The following is a 21,298-nucleotide window of genomic DNA, read 5'->3' on the forward strand; positions in this document are numbered from 1 at the left end:
TAAGTGACTGATGAATACCACCCAGGTGAAGACCATAAACACAGCAAATTAGACACACTGATGGTGCAAGACATGGAGACAATCACCAGGGAAGGACCCCTCTGAGGCAGGGTCCCAGTCCCCACAGCTGGGGGAGAAACCACCCCTAAATTGCTTTCTAATACTTCTGCCCCTCTCCTCCTCCTCAGCCTTATTTGCTCCAGATGATGTGTGCAAATACTGTTTTAAGAATCCATCAGGAAGTAATTGGGATGGGGGGGAACCCCACAACAACAAAGAAAAATATCATTGGAGGAGTTCAAAGCTTAATTCTGCTACATCATGTCTGGTTAGACTAATTAGCCCTGGCACTACAGGTCTGCTTGTAAACACCAAGTAAAGGGCCAGGAGAATGGCAAGTAGCAGAGCTGGCTTGGACCTTCCTATCAGAATGTTCTCCCAACAGAAAACCAGCTTCTGTAAGATAAACAGCAGAAAGTATTTTCTAGAAAAAGAGAAGAAATTTGGAGCAGGATGTGGGTATTTTTAGAGTGAGGCTGAATCGATACTGTTCAGTGTGATGCAGCTAATTGAAATATTCTGGTTTGGGCAATTTTGACATTAATTTGTGTCAGTGTCAATGGCCAAACACTCCAGGAAATTGCATTTCAAGTGCTTGAGGTTTGCTTCTCCGGGGATCGGATCCCACTTCTTGCTTGGCCCCTGGTTTTTAGCAAACTGATACCTGCTGTCATGGGAGATGCGGTCAGGCCAGCAAGCTCAGCCTGCAAGAGCCATCCGAGGGTAATAAAGTGCTTAAACTGCAGCTCCTGAAGGGTCTGGGCAGGGGAGCTGTGGTTGGGAAAACACCCATCAAGCCCTAATGTCAGATCCAAAGTATCAAAACACCACCACCAGCATGAACAGCATCACAGCCTCCAAGCTGCTTTATCATTTGAATCAAAATACCAGCTTTTGGCGTTTAATCTGGACTTTAAATATCTGAAATAGCTGAATTCCCTGCAGGTAAGCAGAACTTTGAGGAATTTAACAAATGCCTACTGTAATTAACGGGGTTACAATTGTACCAGCTTTCAATAGATGTCATGGTTAAAAGCAATCTGTCCCGGTGTCTGCTGATGGGTATATAACCATCTATAACTTATGAATAGCTAGCAGGCTCCTGAAAGCTCATTCATTAATGTTTTATAAGCTATCTTTAAAAATTACCCGTGATATAAAGTGGGAGAGGAGAGATTTTTGTGAAGGAGCTCCTTCCTGGCAGAGGCTCAGCGGTGAGGGGAAAAAACAGTTTACAGATTTCAAAGGCGCTTTACTCCAGCTGATGTCTGAGGCTTTGGCTCCAACGTGAGCAGCGTGGGACGCGCTCAGCGGGCGCCAGGGAAAGGACAGCGCAAGCAGGGCGAGGGGAAGGTGCAGGCAGGAGGGAGACAGCAGCACCTCTGCCTGGCACCTGCTTTGGGCTAATTCCCCAGCCTGGTTGAGGTCTGAGCTGGCTCACCTAACTTTAACAGACAACTAAAGCTGCCCTTTAGCAAGGTGTAAAACCAGGTCTCATTTATCTCTCTCAAAGCCCTGGTGAAGAACTCTGAGGAGCTGCAGAGAGATATGAGGATCAAGGGTTTAAAATAATTAAAAGCCTTTAGGCTGGGAAGACAGAGGTTTGCAGCAAATTTAATTAGGATAGGTTTGAGGAAAAGCCATTACCTCGCCACCCCTCCCTGTGCACGTGGTCTCTGGAGAGCTGGCTGGGCCCCCTCATCTGCAATTTAGGAAACAAATTCTCCAGCAGACCAGAGGGATCCCTGCATGGCTGGTGGTGAGGCAGCAGCACCGGTGGAGCTGTGATGGGAAGCGAAGGGGCTGCGTCAGGGTGGCAGGGCAGCGGGCACAGGGGCTGCTGATACCCCACACATGGATAAGGGGACTTGGACCCAGCAGGCCAGAGGGGAAGGTGAGAGACCAGCCCGAGGGTCTTCATGTGAAGCCAAGCCTGGGATGCCTTCACTTGTGCAAAATGAGACCCCAGCAGACGAAGAGGGGCAGGCTGGGTGCTGCCCAGTGTGCAGCTGGGCGAGGGGCACCTGGGTGAAGCCACAGAGGCAGCACTGACACTTCTTCATGCATGAAAACCCTTGAGCAGCGCTGTGCTTGTAAGCCAGCAGACAATGTGTCAGGGTCCCTACCTGGCACGCTAAAGACGCTGCTAAATTTTGTATGGGAGGAGTTATGTGTTACATGCATTCGCCCAAAAGCTCCTCCCTCCCTGCAGCTGGCAGGCTGTGCTGGGGGTGTCTCTGCCTCCCCTTCCTCCAGGGGCTCTTCAAGCCTCAGCAGATGCTCTGGTGGGATGCAGAGGGGGGATGCAGAGCCTGATATGAATTAACAGGTTTTGGTCTTCTCCCAGAGGCTCCAAAGGTAAAGCTGGTGGCAGCACTCTGTGCTGGGACAGCCAGAGCCTGCACACCCAGCGACACCAACGCAGTGTGCCCAGGCAGGGATGCCCAGAACCCTCCTGGGATACAGCCCTCACACCTCAAACAGCTGAACAGCTCAAGCGGTTTCATTTTCTTTTCTTTAAAAGAATACTAAAAAAATCAATCAGGGGCAAGTCTCTCGAGTTACAACTCACCCAAGTCCTTGCCCAGAGTGAATTGTGCACAGGCCAAATCTGAAAATTGGTTTTGCTGCAAAAAGAGCCTGCTGACAACTGTCCTCAGTGAGAGCACCTCAAATAATGCTAATGTAATCAGTCAGCTTAGCTATGAGGGACCAAACAGGCTTGGGGACGGGGACAAGGGGAGACTCAGACACAGCAGAGACTTTTTAGTGCTTTGCCCTGCACTATTTCACACACACACACAGAGCCCTGGGATATTTAAAAGCAGCAAGAGGGCCACAGGCTTGGCCAGCAGCCTCAGTGATCACCACCTTACCCAGCATCAGCAGGTAGAGCCAGAGCCAGGACAAGGACTCCAAGAGTAATGAGAGAGAGCAGCCCCATTCCTGGGAGCCTCGGTGCCATGGTGTCAGCACGCTGCGACAGGCAAGCAAGCCTCCAGAACCTGCCAGGGTAGGCACAGAGGGGAAGGAGAGAAGAGAAGAGAAGAGAAGAGAGATTTCATTTACCAGGAGGAAAGCAAGCTGCCTTGTTCAGTTTTTCTCAGCAGTTCACCCACATTAGCCAGCAGTCAGTGTTTCTGGGGTCCTGTATCTGAAGTCCCCCCAGTCCCCAGTAGCATCAGCCCCAGGCAAGTTATCTCACCCCATCTCCACAGCACACCCAGCAGCTCCCCAGGTACTTCAGCACCTGACAACCAGTCCATAGCTCCACTTCCAAAACTACACCAGATCTTCCTCAGCCCATCGCTTCCTCTTTGTCACCCCATCCTCTCATCCTCCCAGTCACCACCCTCCCCTCGCAATGGCTCCCAGCTCCCCCCACTGCCTGTGCTGCCTGGGGACACCCACACAGCAGAACCACTTGCAGAGTAGTCTCAAGATCTGTTTGGGGTTTTTTTTCCCCCCAAGCCATCTTTTTCTGGACAGTTAGGCCCTTACTTAATTCCAATAATGACACTTCCATAATATTATTGTTTGCACGCTGAGGCCCAGGTAGTGGGAGTGCTCAGCTGTACCACACTCAGTGCGCTCAGATCTTTCATTAATGCCTGGTTTTACTTTTATTGTGATGTTACTGCACATTTAACTGCCTTCCCCTTTCATGTATCTCGTTATGTTGATGCGCTTTGGAACTGCACTGCCAAGCAACAGCCTGTAGAAGCACAGCTTGGCATGACGTCTCCCCAGCACCTCACGTCTGGCACACACAGCATTCAGCCCAGCAGAGGCTCAGCACCACAGCAGCCACCGACAACCAGACCCCCTAACCCAGACATGATGTCTCACTTCAGCCACAGTCTGCAGAAAACAGGGCAAGATGTTGTTGCCAGCCCAACCTGACTTCTGGATTTCCACACTCAGGCACCAATGTTGCGGAGCCTCAGGCAGCTCCTTCCAGCTGTGTAGGAGATGCTGAGTTGAAAGCCAAATCCCTTCTGCCTGCATGGCATTTCTCAGCTAGCAGAAGATGCCCCAGGGTGAAGGGGATTGGTAAGCCATGCAAAGGCTACCAAGGAGCAGGGGTTTCTGCACAGGGAGATAGAAGACAAGAACCCCCAGCAGAAATTCCATGCAGAGAGAGCAGAGCGCTCAGCCAAGCAGGATGGAAACACGTGGAGAACATGTGGTGATGCACATCTGGCTACCCCTGCCACAGACAGCTGGAGGAGAAGGGACACTCGCTCTAGGAGAACATGAGCTGCCATGCAGGCAGAAGATAAGAGCCAGACACTACTATCCACCCACCTCAGCTTTTGTACTGCAAGATGTTCACAGAATCATTAAGGTTGGAAAAGACCTACAAGATAATCTAAGTCCAACCATCCCTCTACCACCTCTATTACTCACTAACCCACGTCCCTAAGTACCTCATCCAAACTTTCCTTGAACACCCCGAGGGATGGAGATTCCACCACCTCCCTGGGCAGCCCCTTCCAATGCCCAACTGCTCTTCCTGAAAAGAAATTCCTTCAGATTTCTAACCTGAGTTTCCTCTGGGCCAACTTGCAGCCATTCCCTCTTGTCCTATCACTGGTTATCTGCAAGAAGAGGCTGAGTCCCTGCTCACCACAACCTCCTTTCAGGGAGCTGTGGAGCGCAGTAAGGTCTCCCCTCAACCTTCTCTTCTCCAGGCTAAACAGTCCCAGTTCCCTCAGCCATTCCTCATCAGACTTGTGTTCCAGCCCCTTCCCCAGCCTGGCTGCCCTTCTCTGGACGCACTCCAGGGCCTCAATGTCTTTCTTGTAGTGAGGGGCCCAAAACTGAACCCAGTATTCGAGGTGAAGCCTCACCAGAGCTGAGCACAGGGGGATGATCACCTCCCTGGCCCTGCTGGCCATGCTATTCCTGATACAAGCCAGGATGCCATTGGCCTTCGTGGCCACCTGTGCACACTGTTGGCTCATGTTCAGGTGAGTGTCAACCAACACCCCCAGAGCCTTTTCCTCTATGCAGCTCTCCAGCCACCGTGCCCCAGGTCTGTAGTGCTGCCTGGGGTTGTTAGGACCAAAGTGCAGTACTTGGCACTGAACGGTGTTGAACTTCATCCCACTGGCCTCTGCCCATGGATCCAACCTGTCCAGGTCCCTCTGGAGGGCCTTCCTACCCTCTAGCAGATCAATACGTCCCCCCAACTTAGTGTCATCTGCAAGCTTACTGAGGGTGCACTCAATTCCCTCATCCAAATCATCAGTAAAGACACGAAAGAGGATGGGCCCCAGTACCAACCCCTGGGGAAGACACTAATGGAAATACGGGAAAAAAGAGCATTGGACCCCAGCAGTGCCTTGCACAGAGCCTACTCCAGCCGTGTGGTACCTTTATCTTCCTCCCCATCTCTGACTTACAATCCCTGCAAGCATCAGGGCATCGATTAACTCTGTGCCTGTGAGCATTTGTTGGTGTGCTCAAGCCTTAGTTAACTAGGATGCTGCCTAGGGGAGCACAGCCTTCCCACCAAAGGAGCACACGCTTAGCGGAGGCTGCCAGAGCCAGAGCATCTGGTGAGAGACAGGCCCTGATTCAGGAGGGTTCCTCCAGCTCCTGCTACCCTCCAGCTGAGAAGGGACACTCAGTCTTGGAAATTCGAGTATTTGCTGATGAAGCACAAATTAAGAGGCTGAACATCTGTTCTGTGGGAGATTCCAACAGTTCGGGGACACTCAAATCACAGCGATGACAGCTAAAATGTTGATGTTCCTTACAAGGCAAATTCAAAACTCCTTCAATTAGCAGCTCCTCAACAGATTTCCTTTCAACTTTTCTCCTTCATTTCACTTCAACCTGCATATTATACAATAGGATTTAATTGATTTTTTTTTCCCCTAAGGCAATTTCAAACAGTAGCCAAAAGCAAAACCAGAAAAAAACCCAAAACTGCAAACCAACCCAACCGAAACACCCACACTGCTGGCTTTCCTCTCCTCTCCCCACACCACCACTGAAAGGTTTCATAGACTGGTCTGGGTTGGAAGGGACCCCAAGGATCACACAGTTCCACAGGCAGGGCCACCAACCTCCAGGCCTAGAGCTACACAAGGTTGCCCAGGGCCCCATCCAACCTGGCCTTGAACACCCCCAGGGATGGAGCACCCAAGCCCTCTCTGGGCAGCCTGTTCCAGCCCCTCACCACACTCTCTGGAAAGAGCTTCCCCCAATATCTCATTTACACCTACCTTCCTTCAGCTTTAGTCTATCCCCCTTGTCCTGCCAGTCTCTGCCCTTTGAACAAGCTGATTCCCCTCCTGTTTCTCTGCTCCCTTCAGGGACTGGAGGGGAATCAACACTTTCCCATTCAGCTGCTGGTTTCAAGAAATGTTTTGCCAGGATTTGCAGTATCAGCACTTCATGACAGGGATATCCACACAAACGAGGACCTTTTAGTTGTGCAGCAGATGGCTCCTGGCTCTGTTGGAATTGTTCTGACTCCTTTAGAATGTCTTGGACAATCTTTATTAGATTTGGTGAGACCATGGGCTGAGAAGGTTACACACCAAAGGTGGGACAGAGCAGCTAAAGGAACCAGGATCAGAAAATGAGGCAGCAAGGAAATTCAGAAAGAGAGAGGGTCAGGGACAGTGACAAAAGCACTTACACCTTCCATGCAGATGTAAGACATACAAGAAGCTCTGAACACCCACATTTCCACCAAACCTTGTTCCTACAGTTTTCTTGTCGAATTGCAGATGAAGGGCTGATTTTCTCCAGCAAATAGTTCTCTTGAGCAAGGTGCTGGCCAAGGATGAGATAACAGGGCTGCCTGGATGAAGGTAAGGATGTGGTGAAGACTTTAAGCATCAGAACAAGTTCTAGACACCTGTACTGGGACAAAAGTCCGTTTTCACTACTTGCACCAAGTAACTACTTTGCTGGCCACAGCAAATGGGGTGTGAGAATACATGGATGGCTGGTTCACTGCAGCTGCACTTACAAAGGACATACAGCACAGCATGAAGAAAAGCTGAGCACTGTTTTCTAGCACTTTCCTCAGTTTCTTGTATTGTGTTTTTCCTGAGGGGCTGGATAGAAGAGGATGCAGAATGTTTTCCTTGTTCTTTGGCTCCTAGACACTTAGATATGGACTGCAAAGCTGACCCGGTCCTGAGGACTGTGATTGATGTTCCTGGTTAACATGGGGGCTTTAGCTTTTGGTGATGAAACCTGGTGGCCCTGTGAGATTGAACCAGGGCTGGCCAGGCAATGCTGGGGCAGCAGCAGAAGGAACAAACCCCTTCCAGTACTGGGCTTGCCACCCTGCTGCTGGGCAGGAACGTGTCTCTGGAGGATGCAAAGAGGCTTCTCCAGAAGAGGTTTCACCCTTCATACAGTTTCAGGAATCATACAAAGCTCCCCATAGTCAGAGCCTCTCCCCTCTCCTAGGGCTCTTCCTAAAATCCCAGCCAGTGCAAGTGCTTTATAAACAAAAAAGTGGCAACAGAGCATCCCTAATAACTGGTCTTGGTTTCAGCAGCCCAGTACCTGAGCTCCTTGGGTTTTAGCACAAAAGAATTGCTCTTGAACACTGCCTGCCCTGTAGCTGTTACTGCTGGTGGCAAAGCAGGAAAGAAAGGGTCCTGCAGAGCACAGCACCATCCTGAGCAAAGGAAAGGAATGGAAACACCAGCTAGTGTGCCTCAGGAAGAGTAACACAGGGGTGCTCCAGCCCAAACTGGGGTGGACCTTGCAGAAGGTGCTTGAACAAAACGGTATTCAGCTGTCACTTTCCACTCAGGAAGGCTTGGAAACAGTCAACATCTTCATCTGAATACCTGCAAGGATCCCTGATCCTCTGGGAAGGGGAGGGAGGATGCAGACAAGATGCATTGAATTGCATGTAACCGAGTGAGGATTTAGAAATGTTAATTGCATGGTAATAGTCTCAAAGAAGGAAGGGGAAAAAAAAAAAGCCCAAGATCCCTTATTAGGTCTTGCTGGAAGGAAACTGTACAGTCTCCATGAAGAAAAAAGGCTGAATGCAAAGATTCCTAAGCTCAGAAAAAGAGTGGCACAACTCCTTAGGCTGACCCCTTTCACATAAGTTAAAGAGCATCACCCTATAGCTTCTGGTTCTCATCTGTGCTTATGCAAGATGGAGCCTATAGGGATGGTACATGTTCAAGGCAGCTCTGCAGTTCCTTCCCCCATCTGTCCATTGCTCATTTCTTAATGGCACAGTTAGCAAATACATTCATCACTAATCCCGCAGTTGCTGGTAGCCTCCACAGCTGAATCAAATGCAGATTTTCTAAGGAGCCCTGTGAACACCCTGCAGCTGGAATCCAGCAAAACTCAAGGTTTACAATTCTGTGCACCCTGGATTTTGGCAGGTCTCTTTATAACCACACACCTAAAGGCATCATAAGCGTACCCACTCCTCTCCAACACACAGTCTGCCCAATCTTTGGAGCATCATAGCACAACAGCATTGCTGAGAAACACAGCCTTGCTGATGGATGTGCCAGTTTGGAAAGAGGAATTGGGAAAGCTTCCTTCTCCCCAAGTCAGCAAAACACTCCAGCACCTGCTCCTACTGAGGTGGGTTTGGGAACCTAAAAAAGTGCTGGCACCCCCCAGATCAGCCAGGTACCCTAGTAACTACATTAACATTGGGTATCTGCTGGCTTTGCATACTGAGCCTGATCTCGTCAGAAATCCTTGTTCTAGAAAGCATTACGTATTCTGAAATGCCTTCCTAGGAAAGAGTGATTAGCACAAGCTTAGTGCTGACAAGGGAAAGACAGAGAGAGGTTGGGAGGTGGAGACTGAAAGGTAAAGTTTGCAAAAACACTCCAGGAGAACACCCCAGAGAGGGGGAGAGCACGAGCATCAAAATGCAAATAAAGACAGAGGAGGCCCATAAACCCACTTGGGTACATTTGTGAGAGGCACATCACCATCTCTCCCAAATTACTGCCTCCTTGGAACATGCACAGCCAAGGGAACAATCTGATTCACTTAGCAATAGGCTTACTGTGCAGGCAGCATTCACGAAGCACCCCAAAGGACATACTTGCCCCATCACCGTGCTCAGAGATGCTGCGTACCAGCAGTGTCATTAGGTCAGCACACCCACCTACACCGGTGGCATCAGCTGAAGGAGTGCAGAGCACTTACAGCTCCCACTCAGACCCCAAACCCCAGGACCTGCAGCTGCTCCACTTAGTTGCCAAGTCAGGTATCTTAGGGAGGGGTGTGGAATGAGGAGCTGATGCTGGGGAGCCAGCTGGAAAACAGAGAGGGAAGTAAAGGCAGCCTCAGCCTAAAAGCCCAGAGACAAGCACTTTCACGCAGGGAGAAGAGGGTGACAGCACATCCACCCACCTGCACAGCAGCACAGATACAGACACAGCACTATGGGTGACCTCACAGCAACCCCCAAAGTCAGGTGCACTTGTACAGCACCAAACCTTTCCTCACTGCACTGGTGCCTCTGCAAAGCAGCTCTCAGGCATCAGGAGAGGGCTTTTGACACCTCTTACAGATTCTAAAGTCATCCAGACTACATGGATGATTCCAAAATTGGTCCAGACCGCCCAACTGTCCTCCGTGAGCACACCAGCCTTACAGTGATCACTGTTACAGATCTTCTAGTGCATCTCCAGGCAAAGCTCCGTGCTCTCTGCAGAGCCAGGCAGACTGCAAGCCTCAGCACAGCAGCAGAGGCAATAAACACAGGTGACACACGTGCTTCCCCATGTCCCTTTTCGGGGAGGTATTGCTTCAGCTCTCAGTCACTGCAGCTAAAAAGGAGGCTTCCTTTGAACAACACAGTCTTTTTAGTTGAGGGCAGGGGCAGCAACGAGCAGACCTTCATCTGTAAGTTTGGAAATGGTGGAATAAGACACTGTAGTGTTTCACTAGGCCCTTGTCCTCCTGGTCACTTGCACCTCTATGTTCTGAAATGAGCTAACTGGGATGTGTGTGTACACTGCACGGTGCTGGCAGAGCCACCTGAGCCAGCACCTATTGGAAGCAGCCCAGCTCTGCCCATGCTGGGCTCTACCTGTGTCTGCCAGCGTGGGGGAGGCCTTGGTTTATCAGCCTGTCCTGAGGGGAGTGCTCTGCTTCTATCACCTGAGATAGCCCTGATGCCTCCAACCCACCTCTCAGTTCCACGCTGAGCGGATGCTGCTGAAGGCCAGAAGCTACCACAGCATTTTATAGGAGTGGGAGAGCAGAGAACAGAGCGCGGCACCTCCACCTACCTGAATTAAACTTGCTGTTTGCCACCTAAATAGAGACAAACACACTGGCTCACAGCAAGAGGCTGAGGAACCATGCAGTCTTCAGCTCACAAGCATGAAAACATTGGTGCTCTTGTACCTGAGGTGCACACACCAGCTCGTGCCCATAAACACACACAGCACAAGCCATAAACAACCTGCCCATGAATCTGCCACATGCAGGAGGTATGAGGCACGTGTGAGGGTTACCAAGTGTGCTGTCTGCAGCTCTGAGAGAGATGCCAGCAGAAGAAGACACTGGGAACCAGAGGAACAAGGCAAAAATATTAAAAGGTTCAGGTGGAAATCTTAGGAGCAAGCGTTAGAGTGGGTCTCTTGTGGAAAGCTGGTAGTGTGGCTCAACTCCCAACCCAGCTTTAATTTTTCAAAACAAGAAAGCCACATGACAGTTTCTCCTCATCAAAACACAATTAATCCCAGTATTGCATCTCCCTCCTCAAAAACACATCCAGAGGGACTGTAGAGTGATTCACACCCACAACCGCTACAGGAAACCGTTTGCACTCGAAGTGTAACAAGCCAACACTGATTCACCCACATAATTACAGGCAGACACTGATTCACAGCTACTGCAACTGCAGACAGACTGACTCACAATCAAAGCAACTGCAGACAGACTCAGGCTCACAAGCACAACTGGAAACACAACCATGCTGACAATACTCAGTCATATGTACTCAACAAATCCTTGGACAACCAGCTAGCACGCTGAGCGATGCAAACACAGCCAGCCAAGCCCTGCGCTTTTTGCTGATGCTCTTGACCTTCACCCCACAGCCATCTTTCCTCCACTGATGGAACAACACCCACACTTCAGCGATTGTTCCTTCCCTCACAGCCAAGCCCAACTGTCAAAGCCCGAACCCAGGAGCAGAGCTGTGTGATGCTTATGTAGACACCCGATGCACACAGGCACAGTCGGTGTGTATGGTGCCAGCAGTGTACATCCCCTTCGATACCACGTATCTGTGCACTGACTGTGCTGACTTTGTGTTTCCAGGACACAAATAAATGCAAGCCAAGTATAATACATTTAGCCCACGGGCAAGGGAGATGGCAAAAGACTCACCACTGGGCAAAAGCTTGAAAGGCAGGATTATTTACTACACTCTCTGGCTGGGTATGTAATTATGTCAGCATTCAGCCTGGGTATTATGCTACTTCTTGTAAACAGTTGGCAGGAATACTCCTACAGAGATGAGGGGCTGGGCTGCTTCTCCAGCGCTGAAGAGGAGCAGGCTGAAGAAGACAAGGTCTGCTTAGAGAAAAGGAAGCTGAGGTAAAAGAACAGATTAGGCTGGAAAGGATGAAAGAGAAGCTGAGAGTAAAGTGGGACAGGTGGCAGCCCACAGACGAAAAGAAAGAGGAAAGGAGAAAGAACAGGAGGAAGGTGGCGTGATGCAGACTTGTGATAAGAAGCTCCAGAAGTGAGGAATAGCAGCAGCTTGCCAGCGCTGAGAGCATCTTGCAGCGGTGCAGTGAATGCATCTGTGTATACCCATGCACTGAGCTCTGCTGCGTGCTGAGAACCAGGAGGAGATTCCAGGGGGAAGGATGCAGCCTCCAGCCAAGTGTGTGCCACAGGGCCCAGTGCAGCTGCAACCCCTCCAGCTGCTCAGAGCTGGAAAAGAGCAGGAGCATCAGGCTCACGCTGCTGCCTCTGTGCATGTGTGCGAGTGCGCTGCAAGGCACTCAGCTCCCACAGGCACAGGCGGCAGGGCAGGCTGGCAAACCCCATCAGAACAGCATCACCTCGAAACAGCCTGAAATCCTTTATCCTCCAGGGTAAAGAGAAAGTTGAAAGATGACAGAAAGGAAAGGACTTGCCTGAACCACACGTAGCATCTTCTAGTTGTAGGCTAGACCTGCCTCACCACCTGTTATTTCCCTTCTTCACAAACCCCACAAACAAAAGCTAAGAGGACCAAGAGGTGAGGGAGGAAACTGCCTCTGATGCTGCCGTCAGAACAACTCCGGTGAGCGACCACCCCGAGCTGCTGTTGGGGCTAATCCACGACAGCGGGAGCTTCAGCAGAGCGTCCCGGCTCTGCCTTTCTGTCTGAGGAGGCTGCTGCGTTTGCAGACAGCTGCAGCTTCGGGGGCCAGACCACGGCTGCAATTGGCTGGGGAAATGAACTGTTTGTTCAGTTGTACTTCTCCTGAGCAGACAAAACCCGTGCCGGCAGAAGGTAGAGCGAGGAGCAGTGGTTAGATGTTGCAGTGGGGACTGTCTAACCCTTCATTGCATTACGCTACTCCTTTTTAACGATCCCAATTCCAGTCCTAGTAACTCGGGGGAGGGGTGGGAAGAGGAAAGATCTGGAGCTCTTTTCCTTTGCCTCCTATACCAAGCTCTGAGACTACAGCCCCTAAAACTCCTTACCCTCCTCCCCACCCCGGCACAGCATCAGTGCCCATTAGGCCTGGCTGCAGGATTCAGGGGGAAATTTGACTTCGCTTTTCTACACCGCTCTCCCCATCCCCTGCATCCCTGCATTCACCGTCCGGCTCAAGGAGCCGAGCTCAGCATCATCCTCGTCCAGAAGCCTTCCATCGCAGCTGCTTGCACCTCTCCCCAGTACCGAGCCCGCTCCAGGCGGGCGCGCTGGAGCCCCTGGGGGTGCCCAGCAAGGAGAACCCCGGCACGGCTTGGGCGGCCGCTCTGCTCCCGAGCAACGCGCTCCGGAGTTGCGGCGGGAGTAAAGATGCTCCGACCCCGTGGCCACCCCTCCGAGACCCCCTTCCCCCGCGGAGCCGCCGCTTCCCCTATTGTTCACCGGTCCGTGGACAACAGCGATAGCCGGGGGGGGGGGAAAGGGAGGAGCGACGCAGCACCGGGGAGCCCCATCCCCGACCGGGGGCTCCGGTGCAGCCACCGGAGAGGCGGGGAGCGGAGGGGAGACCCGGGGGAGCAGGGACGCGAACCGCCGGCGCCGCGCCCCGCTGGCACTCACCGCCGCGCCGGCTGCCCCAGCGGGGGGGCGGCCGGAGCCCGCTCCGCAGCGCTCCGCGGGGCTGCGCGCCCCCGAGCCCAGCGTGCCGCCCGGCCGGGGCTGCCAGCCGCCGCCTGCGCGATCCTCCGGCCGCGGCGAGGGAGGGAAAGAGGGTGGGAGGGAAGCAGCATCCCCCCGCCTTCCTCTTCCTCCTCCTCCTCCCCTCGCCCGGAGGAGGGTTTACCCACCTTCTTTGTGCGGAGCTGCCCTCTGCGCAGCGCAGGCGGCGGGGACCGGCCGCTGCCGCCCTCCCTGTCCCGGTTTGGGGCCAGCACCCCAGGCGATGCCCCGGAGCCCTCCGCCAACGCCCGGCCTCGCAGCACCGCGGCAGCCCAGCCCCCGTCATCCTTTCCGCGCAGAAGGGTGCGCTGGCTGCTCCCAGCCTCTACCTGTTGAAGGGGGGAAGCTCCTCAAGGCGCTGGTGCTCTGCAAGGGGATGGCCGGGAGCCCAAGGGGTGCGCTGCACCCCAGCTCCTGCCAACCTGCCTCCTCGCTGCAAGGCCTGGCCGGATCCCAGGTCTGCTGGCGGGGCAGGGAAGTTTAGCCCACAACTTGAAATAGCCGAGGTTTGTACGGCAATAAAAGGGCTCGCAGAGGAAAATGAATGCGGAGAGGGGGGGGAGGAGGAAGACAGGTTAAGACGCAGCAAGGAGTAGGCAGTGAAAACAAGGACAGATTCGGTGTGGCAGCACGGGGATCTCAGAGGAAGGGCAATGTAGGATGTGCTGGACAGAGCTGGCTGGGCTTTGGAGGCTTTGCAGAGCTGGGAAGGGAAAGCTGACAGTAAGGCACACTCAAAATATATTGTCCCTGCAGCGCTCTCCTTGCTCAACACACGCTGCAAGACTCAGCCGCAGCTGCGACTCCGAGGCACTTCACCATCCCTCCATCGCTGAGGATGTGGGATGAGACAAAGGACCATAACCTCAGGCATTACTGACCACCCCAAGGTTCCTCTAAAATATTCTTGGTCTTGAACACTTAAAATGACAAGCAAACATACTCCAGTGGTTAAATCCAGTTTAACTGCCAGTTCTCTGCATTTTGATATCAAAACGACCCAGTTCTTGCTTCCAGGAGAGTTTCGTACAATTGCTGTTCTACCTTGTCCCTACAGACCATGGCCATCCCAACTTTGGTGACATTGTAGCATTCATCATGACTTTTGTGGGAAGTAGGAAGAAAACACAGGCTCTCTTTCAAAGCAGAATTTCAGCTCTGTATGACCTAGTGTGGTTTTTTACTAGTCCAGGTATCAAGACTTAGGTTAGCAGCAGTGCAAATGCCAGAAGAGTTCTGCTTTTGTCTGCTGGACAGAGGCCATAGGCAAGATCAACTTTGCAAGCAAAACCTGAGTTTAGTCCAACACAGCACCCCCCAAAAATCAAACCTGACCTCTCAGAACAGAGAGGGAAGAGTCCTTCAAGTCACTGCAACACTTGGTTCTCTTGCAGGAGCTGTGTGGCTACCACAAACTGTATGGAATGAACATAAGTTTCTCCAGCCCTCAACACCACATCCGACCCCATCTGATGCAGATTAAATACTCACAGGACAATCATGAAGCATCAGTGAGCAGGCCTTGCAGTTGTTTTCTGATCTCTGAAAGATGTTTTGCCTGGGCTGCATGGACCTCACTTTTGAGATCTTGTGTGGACAGCCAACATTAATTGTTCCTAGGCTGCTCATATGTGACACCAACCAGTACCTGGTGTGGGACTGTTCCCATTTCAAAAAGTCTATTTCTGCACTGAATTCCTCCTGCCCTAATCTAAAGCATCACCCAACAAGAGAGCTGTGTGTGCATGCCAGCTCAGGAGCTTTTTGCTAGTCTCCACTACTGGGGCAAAGCATAGGAACATTCACACTGGAATTCCAGGACATTATCTAGTCCAATGTCCTACTCAAAGCATGGTCAGCTAAGGAAAACCCCCACGAGCAACACAAGTTGGACATCTCACAGTGAATTTCTGCTTACATCTAAGTTTACTTACCAAGGCACATCTCCCATTCCTGATTTGTGTGCTTGTGAACACCAGGGTGTTGGCAAGGGAACAGGGAAGAGCTCAGAGGGAGTCCCAAGGCATAGCCACCCACTTGGCTAAAAGCCAAAAGGACCTGGTCCACCATCATCCCACTGGAAGGTGACACCCCACTAGAGAATATCACTGAGATGACCATGCCTAGAGGTGGCACCAGACATGGGACCTGGCTAACCCAAGAACATTGGTTGCCTGGAGGCTGAGATCACAAAAGGCCCTAAATGCTTGCCCTTCCTCCTTTTCAAACTGACTCAACTGCTGGCATGAAGTGCCTTGGATACGCGAACAGGCATGAAACAGAATTGGTGAGACAAGCATATCCGGAGACAGAAATGACTCAGGATTTTAAATGGCTTGTGTATTGAAGAACATTCCAAGATTTCCATGTTTAAGTGGTGCTAACAATAGTCACAGGCAACAGAAACCATGCTGCTCTTGAGACCTGTTCATCCAAGAGCAACAGCCATACAGACTTCCCCAGGAGCAGCATACCTCACACCAATCTGAGATGCCTTCTCCAAAGATTGCCTCCTCTGCTCAGAGGTCTCCTCTGACATGGACAGCTGTCTCAAGTAGTCTTGGCCATGAGACTATATATTGGAAAATTTTTCCAATAATCTAAAAATCAAATTAAATCCCTCCCCCTATAGCCACACCACACTCCTGAGTTCTCTTTACAGATGTGGGGGAAGCAGCCATGGCTGGAGTCAGGCAAGAAAGGAAGCACAAAGGAATTACAGTTACAATAGTGTGGCTACAGAACAGGGAGTTGCTAAGAGCAGAGCAAGAGACACAGAACCTAAAAGACAACCTAAATGAGGTCAGTAGACATAAACACTGCAACCCTTTCCACCCCTCCAGATGTGATCCACATCACATCAGCTCATGCAAACCCTTGGCAGAGCAGGCACCTGAGCAGCACAGCAAGACCTGCTTCTAGCTGCTCAACAGCAATAATCAAAATAGCCACCAGTCAAATACCTCCTGGGTTATGTTGAGGCTGCACCAGACTCTAAACCTTTGTGTGATCTGTGTGGCTGCAGCAAAAAAGCCTGGCTCTCTGACCCCACCAGCTAGTCCAGCAGAGACAGCAAGAGAGGCCCTGTTAACAATGGGGACAATGGAAGTCCTCCTTCATCCCACCCAGTGCTGAAAGCCAACCAACATGTAAGGGAGCAGAGTACCACCATCTGGCTAGTGCATGATGAGAGTTAAACACACAAAGGCTGTTAAACAGTGGCACAAGATGGCTTTGAACAATAGGAGATGCTGTCGGGCGCTGGTTGGGAAGAGAGAAAGATGATGTTAGCTAGCTCAAGAAGTCCAGCTTTAGACAACCTGTTCTTGGGGAAATAGGGGTAGCTGGCATTAGCTTGTTGGTGGCTGGCATTAGCTAGCTGGAATTGTCTCGATCTCTGGTTTGTTCAGAAGGAAAGGTAACTCTTCACTAAGAGCATCAGTCTGTGGATACAGCCATCAGTTCAGGAGGCATAAAAACATCTTGTGAAATCTGTATGTATTATCTTTCAATGCATCACTTCATCATGAGGGGGGTTATTTTCTTTTCCCCTCTCCCTCCTTTACCTGCTGGAAGACCCACCTAAAACCTGCCATGCTCCAGGAAGAGATGGCTTTGAGACATAACCCTTCTCATGGTGATCAAGGTTAAAACATGGCTGCCACCACATTACTGCAGAATAATTTCTCAAAATGGAAGCACAACAGCCTGGGCATACCTTGCAGATTATCAGCTAAGCCCTTCCCTCCAACCACCCTACTCAACCAGCCCCAATAAAACCATGCTCAGTTTTAGGTCTGTGTTACAGTGCCCTTGAACTGACTGGGCTTGGGGACTAACCCCTGCTACAGCAAAGCAGGATGGTCCTTTCTGAAGGTGCCAGCTTGAGCAAGAGATTAGGGATGTAAGTGCTGCTCCAGTACACCCAGCTCTTTGGAGACAAGTCCACGGCATCCCCATTCATCCCACATAACGCTCGTACTCTGTATCCAAGGGAGCTGGCTGCAGTTATGCTGCTGCGATGGAAGACTGAGCCAGGGAACAGGAGACCTTCCCCAGCATTGAAAGGCAAAGGGCAGCGTGCCAAGGGAGACGTGCCCTGGGAACACACAGCTCCCCTGGAGCACTGGGAGGTGCAGACCTACTCTGAGCCTGAAGGCTTATCGACACAGGGAGGGCACTATGGTTAGGAGGGTCCTGACTGCCTTGTGTGCAGGCACACGCCTGGAGCAGGTCCTGTTTTCTCCACACAAGCTAGCCCTGAGCACAGCAGAGTCCTTTGCACTTGTCCTGCATCATGAGGTGGCCTCTGCAAGCTGACATCCACTTTGAGACCCCTTCACGCTGCTGGGGGGAGCAGCCAGCCCACTAAGCAGACAGGGTTGATGCAGGCAGGAGACCAGGACAAGAGATACTCTGGCTGCATCGGGGTCCAGCCCCTTCCCTGAAAGCTGCTGGTTCTACTCACTGCCAAGAAGCACCATGCTGACACCCCCTTCCCAAAGAGCTAGGAGAAGGGGGACATCTTCTCCCATCACCCTATCCTCTCTCAAAGAAGCTGGGGCATCTCAACAGCCCCACAGCCCCAATTCCTGCCCCGTTCTCCCAGCACTATGCTGTCTCCACTCTCCACCCTCACTGGGCTAGCTGCCCCTTCTCCCCACCCGCCCGCTCCTCGCAACCGCCGCAGCGTCAGCGCTGGCTGCTGCCTGGTGCTTTATTAGCCCATCTCCATGGCAACTCGCCTACAGCTTAACTCGGAGAGACCCCTCTCTCGCCTCGGTCATAAATCAGCCACCCGCCTGCATCCTCAGCTGGAGATGGGGGTCACTGCTTCCCCTGCATGGCGCTGGGGGCCTGGCTGCCACCGGCCAGCCTCCCTGCCAGGGCTGCCCCGTGCAGTCAGCAGAGCTGTGCCCTCTGTGGAGCCACATCAGCACCCATCAAGCAAAGGCTAATAATCAAAGACATGGTATCAAAAAGCTGCTGGTTTTCCCATTTTACAGGCGAACTGGAGCCACCCGTATGGACCAGCAGTGAGCTCACACTTCCCCTCCTTTGGGTAGGAAACAGAGTCCCATGCCAGACCCCAGCATCAGCCATAATACTGGCTTGAGGCAGAAAGGCAGCATTTCTTACCCTCAAAGCCTGCCAAGGAAAGAACAAAGCTTCCTAAAATACTGTGCTGTCCCTGGTATCAGGAAACAGCTCAAGAGCAGAGTTCCAAGGCAAGGAGCCCCTTCCACATGTTCTTTCATCAGCGCTGTGCTTTGGGCACACCTTGCCAGTAAACACACTGGCTGTCATTTCACATGTGCTGGTGAGTTAAAAGTAACTGGTAAGAATTTGCTGTTCCCCACAAGAGCAGACTGTCCCACATACCTTTCCCCATGGCACTGGGACGGGGCTGCAGGATATAGTGCTTTCTTCACCCTCTCCAACACACAGCAAAAAGTGCTGCTGAAATTCCCCATCTCTAAATTTTAGACCTAGAAAACAGAGATTTGTTCCCTGTATCCCACACGTTACAGAGTTCAGCCACACGTTACACATGTTACACAGCCCATCCATACATTTCAAGCACACATTGGGGCTGAATCTTGGCAACACAAATGCAGAAGTGGCACATTCCACCAGAAGTTCAGCCTACAGAGACCTGGCAAAGTAAGCAAGAAGGAAAGCATCTTCCTCAGAAGCTGTTGGGGCATTGCAGGGCTGTTCTGGTGGGAAGAGGAAGCTGATGGGTGAAGGCAGAGCCATGAGATGGCTCACCTGAGGTTACAGAGAGAACCCATGAAAACAGACAAACAAACCTAACGTGCACCAGTGGAAGAGAAGGTAATTCTCCCTCACACTCCTTGAGAGGCACAGATCTACATGTATATCCCAAGGGATGCCTGAGGCACAGCACAGTGTTTCTACGCAAGATCACATAATCCTTGCTGCTTAAGATAAGGGTTCCAGTGTATCTGGGGTTTTACCCATAGCTTAGCCAAGCCCAAGGAAATCCAGATGTGGGCATCAGGAGAACTACTTATCTTCATTTTACATAGATATTCAGCACCTATACCCATGCAACCGCTCAAAGAGCTAAAAAGCCCTTTCTGCAGGACACTGCAGAGATCAAGGTCTGCATGTCAGCAGATCCTGGCAAAGCAAGGAGCTGGAGCCTTGTTTCTGTGACAAAACATGTTTGTCCAAATCTCCAAATGCCAGGTTCAACTACATGGAGAAGTACCAGGGCTCTTTTAGCAGGGATAGCTGTCTCAAATTTCAAAAACTATATGCTGGCTGTGGAACAAATTCATAAAAGCTAATGGGCCTGAAAGAGACTGTATTTGTCCTGCAGTCCCTTGGCAAGGGCAAAAACAAACCTGGAGAGAAAGACCTGTTCACATACTCTTTCTTTTCTCCTCTGCAGCTACAACAGCAGCATCAGTTCAGAAATCCCCTGTGGAGTCATAAGGGTTTCGATGCCTCAGCATTTGTATTTCTATCGTTGCACATGCTTGTCGAGTCCAAATCTGCTTAAGCAATTTAGATACCTAATAGCCATCTAAATCAAAAGCTTAGGAAGGCTGGGTTTAAGAATGCCTCTTGTTTACTTCTCTGATCCGGGGTCCTTCTGGGTTTGTCTCTGCACCCACAAATCCATGAATTTATTATTTTTTGTTTCAAAAGGAAGTAGAGAGTGGCATGAAGCCAAAGCCTGGAACTTGAAGCAGGGCCAAATATGAGGAGGTTCATACTAGAATTGCAGGAGTTGACAAAGTAGGCTGGAGACTGCATGGATAAGGAAGGAGGCTCTGGAAAAACAAAGGGAAGAAGGAAGGTTACAGAATGCAGAAAAAGGGACTGACCACTTGGGTGGATACAGGAATGCAGTCACAGTATGTAGGGATGCAACAAAGAAGGCTAAGGCCCACTTGGAATTACATCTGGCAAGGGATACCAAGGACAACAAGAAGGGCTTTTTCAAATACATCAACAGCAAAAGGAAGACTACAGAAAGTGTGGGCCCACTGCTGAATGAGGTAGGTGCCTTGGTGGTGGTGGATACAGAGAAGGCTGAGTTACTGAACTCCACCTTTGCTTTAGTCTTTACTGCTAAGGCCAGCCCTCAGGAAACCCAGACCCCGGAGGGAAGAGAGAAAGTCTGGAGAAAGGATGGCATGAGTGGCTGGGTGGATGAGGGGAGAACAGTAGATGTCATCTACCTTGACTGAGTAAGGCTTTTGAGACTCTCTCCCAGAACAACTGCAGAGGTAAGCTTAGGAAGTGTGGGTTAGGTGGGTTGAGAACCAGTTGATTGGCAGGGCTCAGAGGGTGAGTCTGGGTGGAGCCCCATAGCTAGTGGTGTGCCCCAGGTAGTCAGTACTGGACCTGGTCTTATTCAGGGAGGTTGTGGAGCCTCATTCTTTGGGAGATACTCAAAACCCTCCTGGATGCTGTCCTGTGCAACCTGCTCGAGGTGATCCTGCTTTAGCAGAGCAGTTGGACTAGATGATCTCCAGAGGGCCCTTCCAGCCCCTGTGACAATACTAGGTGAAGCATTTGGAAAACACACTATGTTCACAACACAGAATATGCCATTCCAGGTCTTGTCTCCATTCCCTCCAAATACCTTCCTCAGCCTTGTCAACTCAGAGACCCTGATCTCACCATAGCTTGATAAAATGAGCTCAGTTTACAGCTGCACACCAAACAGTGAGCCACCAGAACCTTGCCATGCAAACCCACAACAGGCACACAGATGTGCCTGAGCTTCAGGCACAAAGGCCATTAGGAGAATAAATCCGAAAGGAAGTACTCAAAGAACATCCCACATCTGGATACAGCAATTTTAGGTTCCTCCCCATCAAGCAAGATAGTTAGCCATGC

At 51.3% G+C, this 21,298-nt stretch overlaps 1 protein-coding gene across 1 annotated transcript in view; it reads right to left on the minus strand.

Moving 5' to 3' along the window:
• LOC311195817 (gamma-aminobutyric acid receptor subunit alpha-3-like) overlaps positions 1–13,488 on the minus strand; it is a gene marked incomplete at both ends in the record, with an annotated part of 70,962 nt that extends 57,474 nt beyond the window's left edge. Inside the window, 2 exons of the mRNA XM_084269243.1 lie at positions 2,937–3,065; positions 13,319–13,488. Coding sequence (XP_084125369.1) covers positions 2,937–3,065; positions 13,319–13,488 — 299 coding nt within the window. The remainder of the gene's footprint in view (positions 1–2,936; positions 3,066–13,318) is intronic.
• Between the last annotated feature and the right edge of the window lie 7,810 nt (positions 13,489–21,298).

The sequence above is a fragment of the Gallinula chloropus genome (assembly GCF_964237585.1).
Source record: "Gallinula chloropus genome assembly, chromosome: 11".
Taxonomy (NCBI): domain Eukaryota; kingdom Metazoa; phylum Chordata; class Aves; order Gruiformes; family Rallidae; genus Gallinula; species Gallinula chloropus.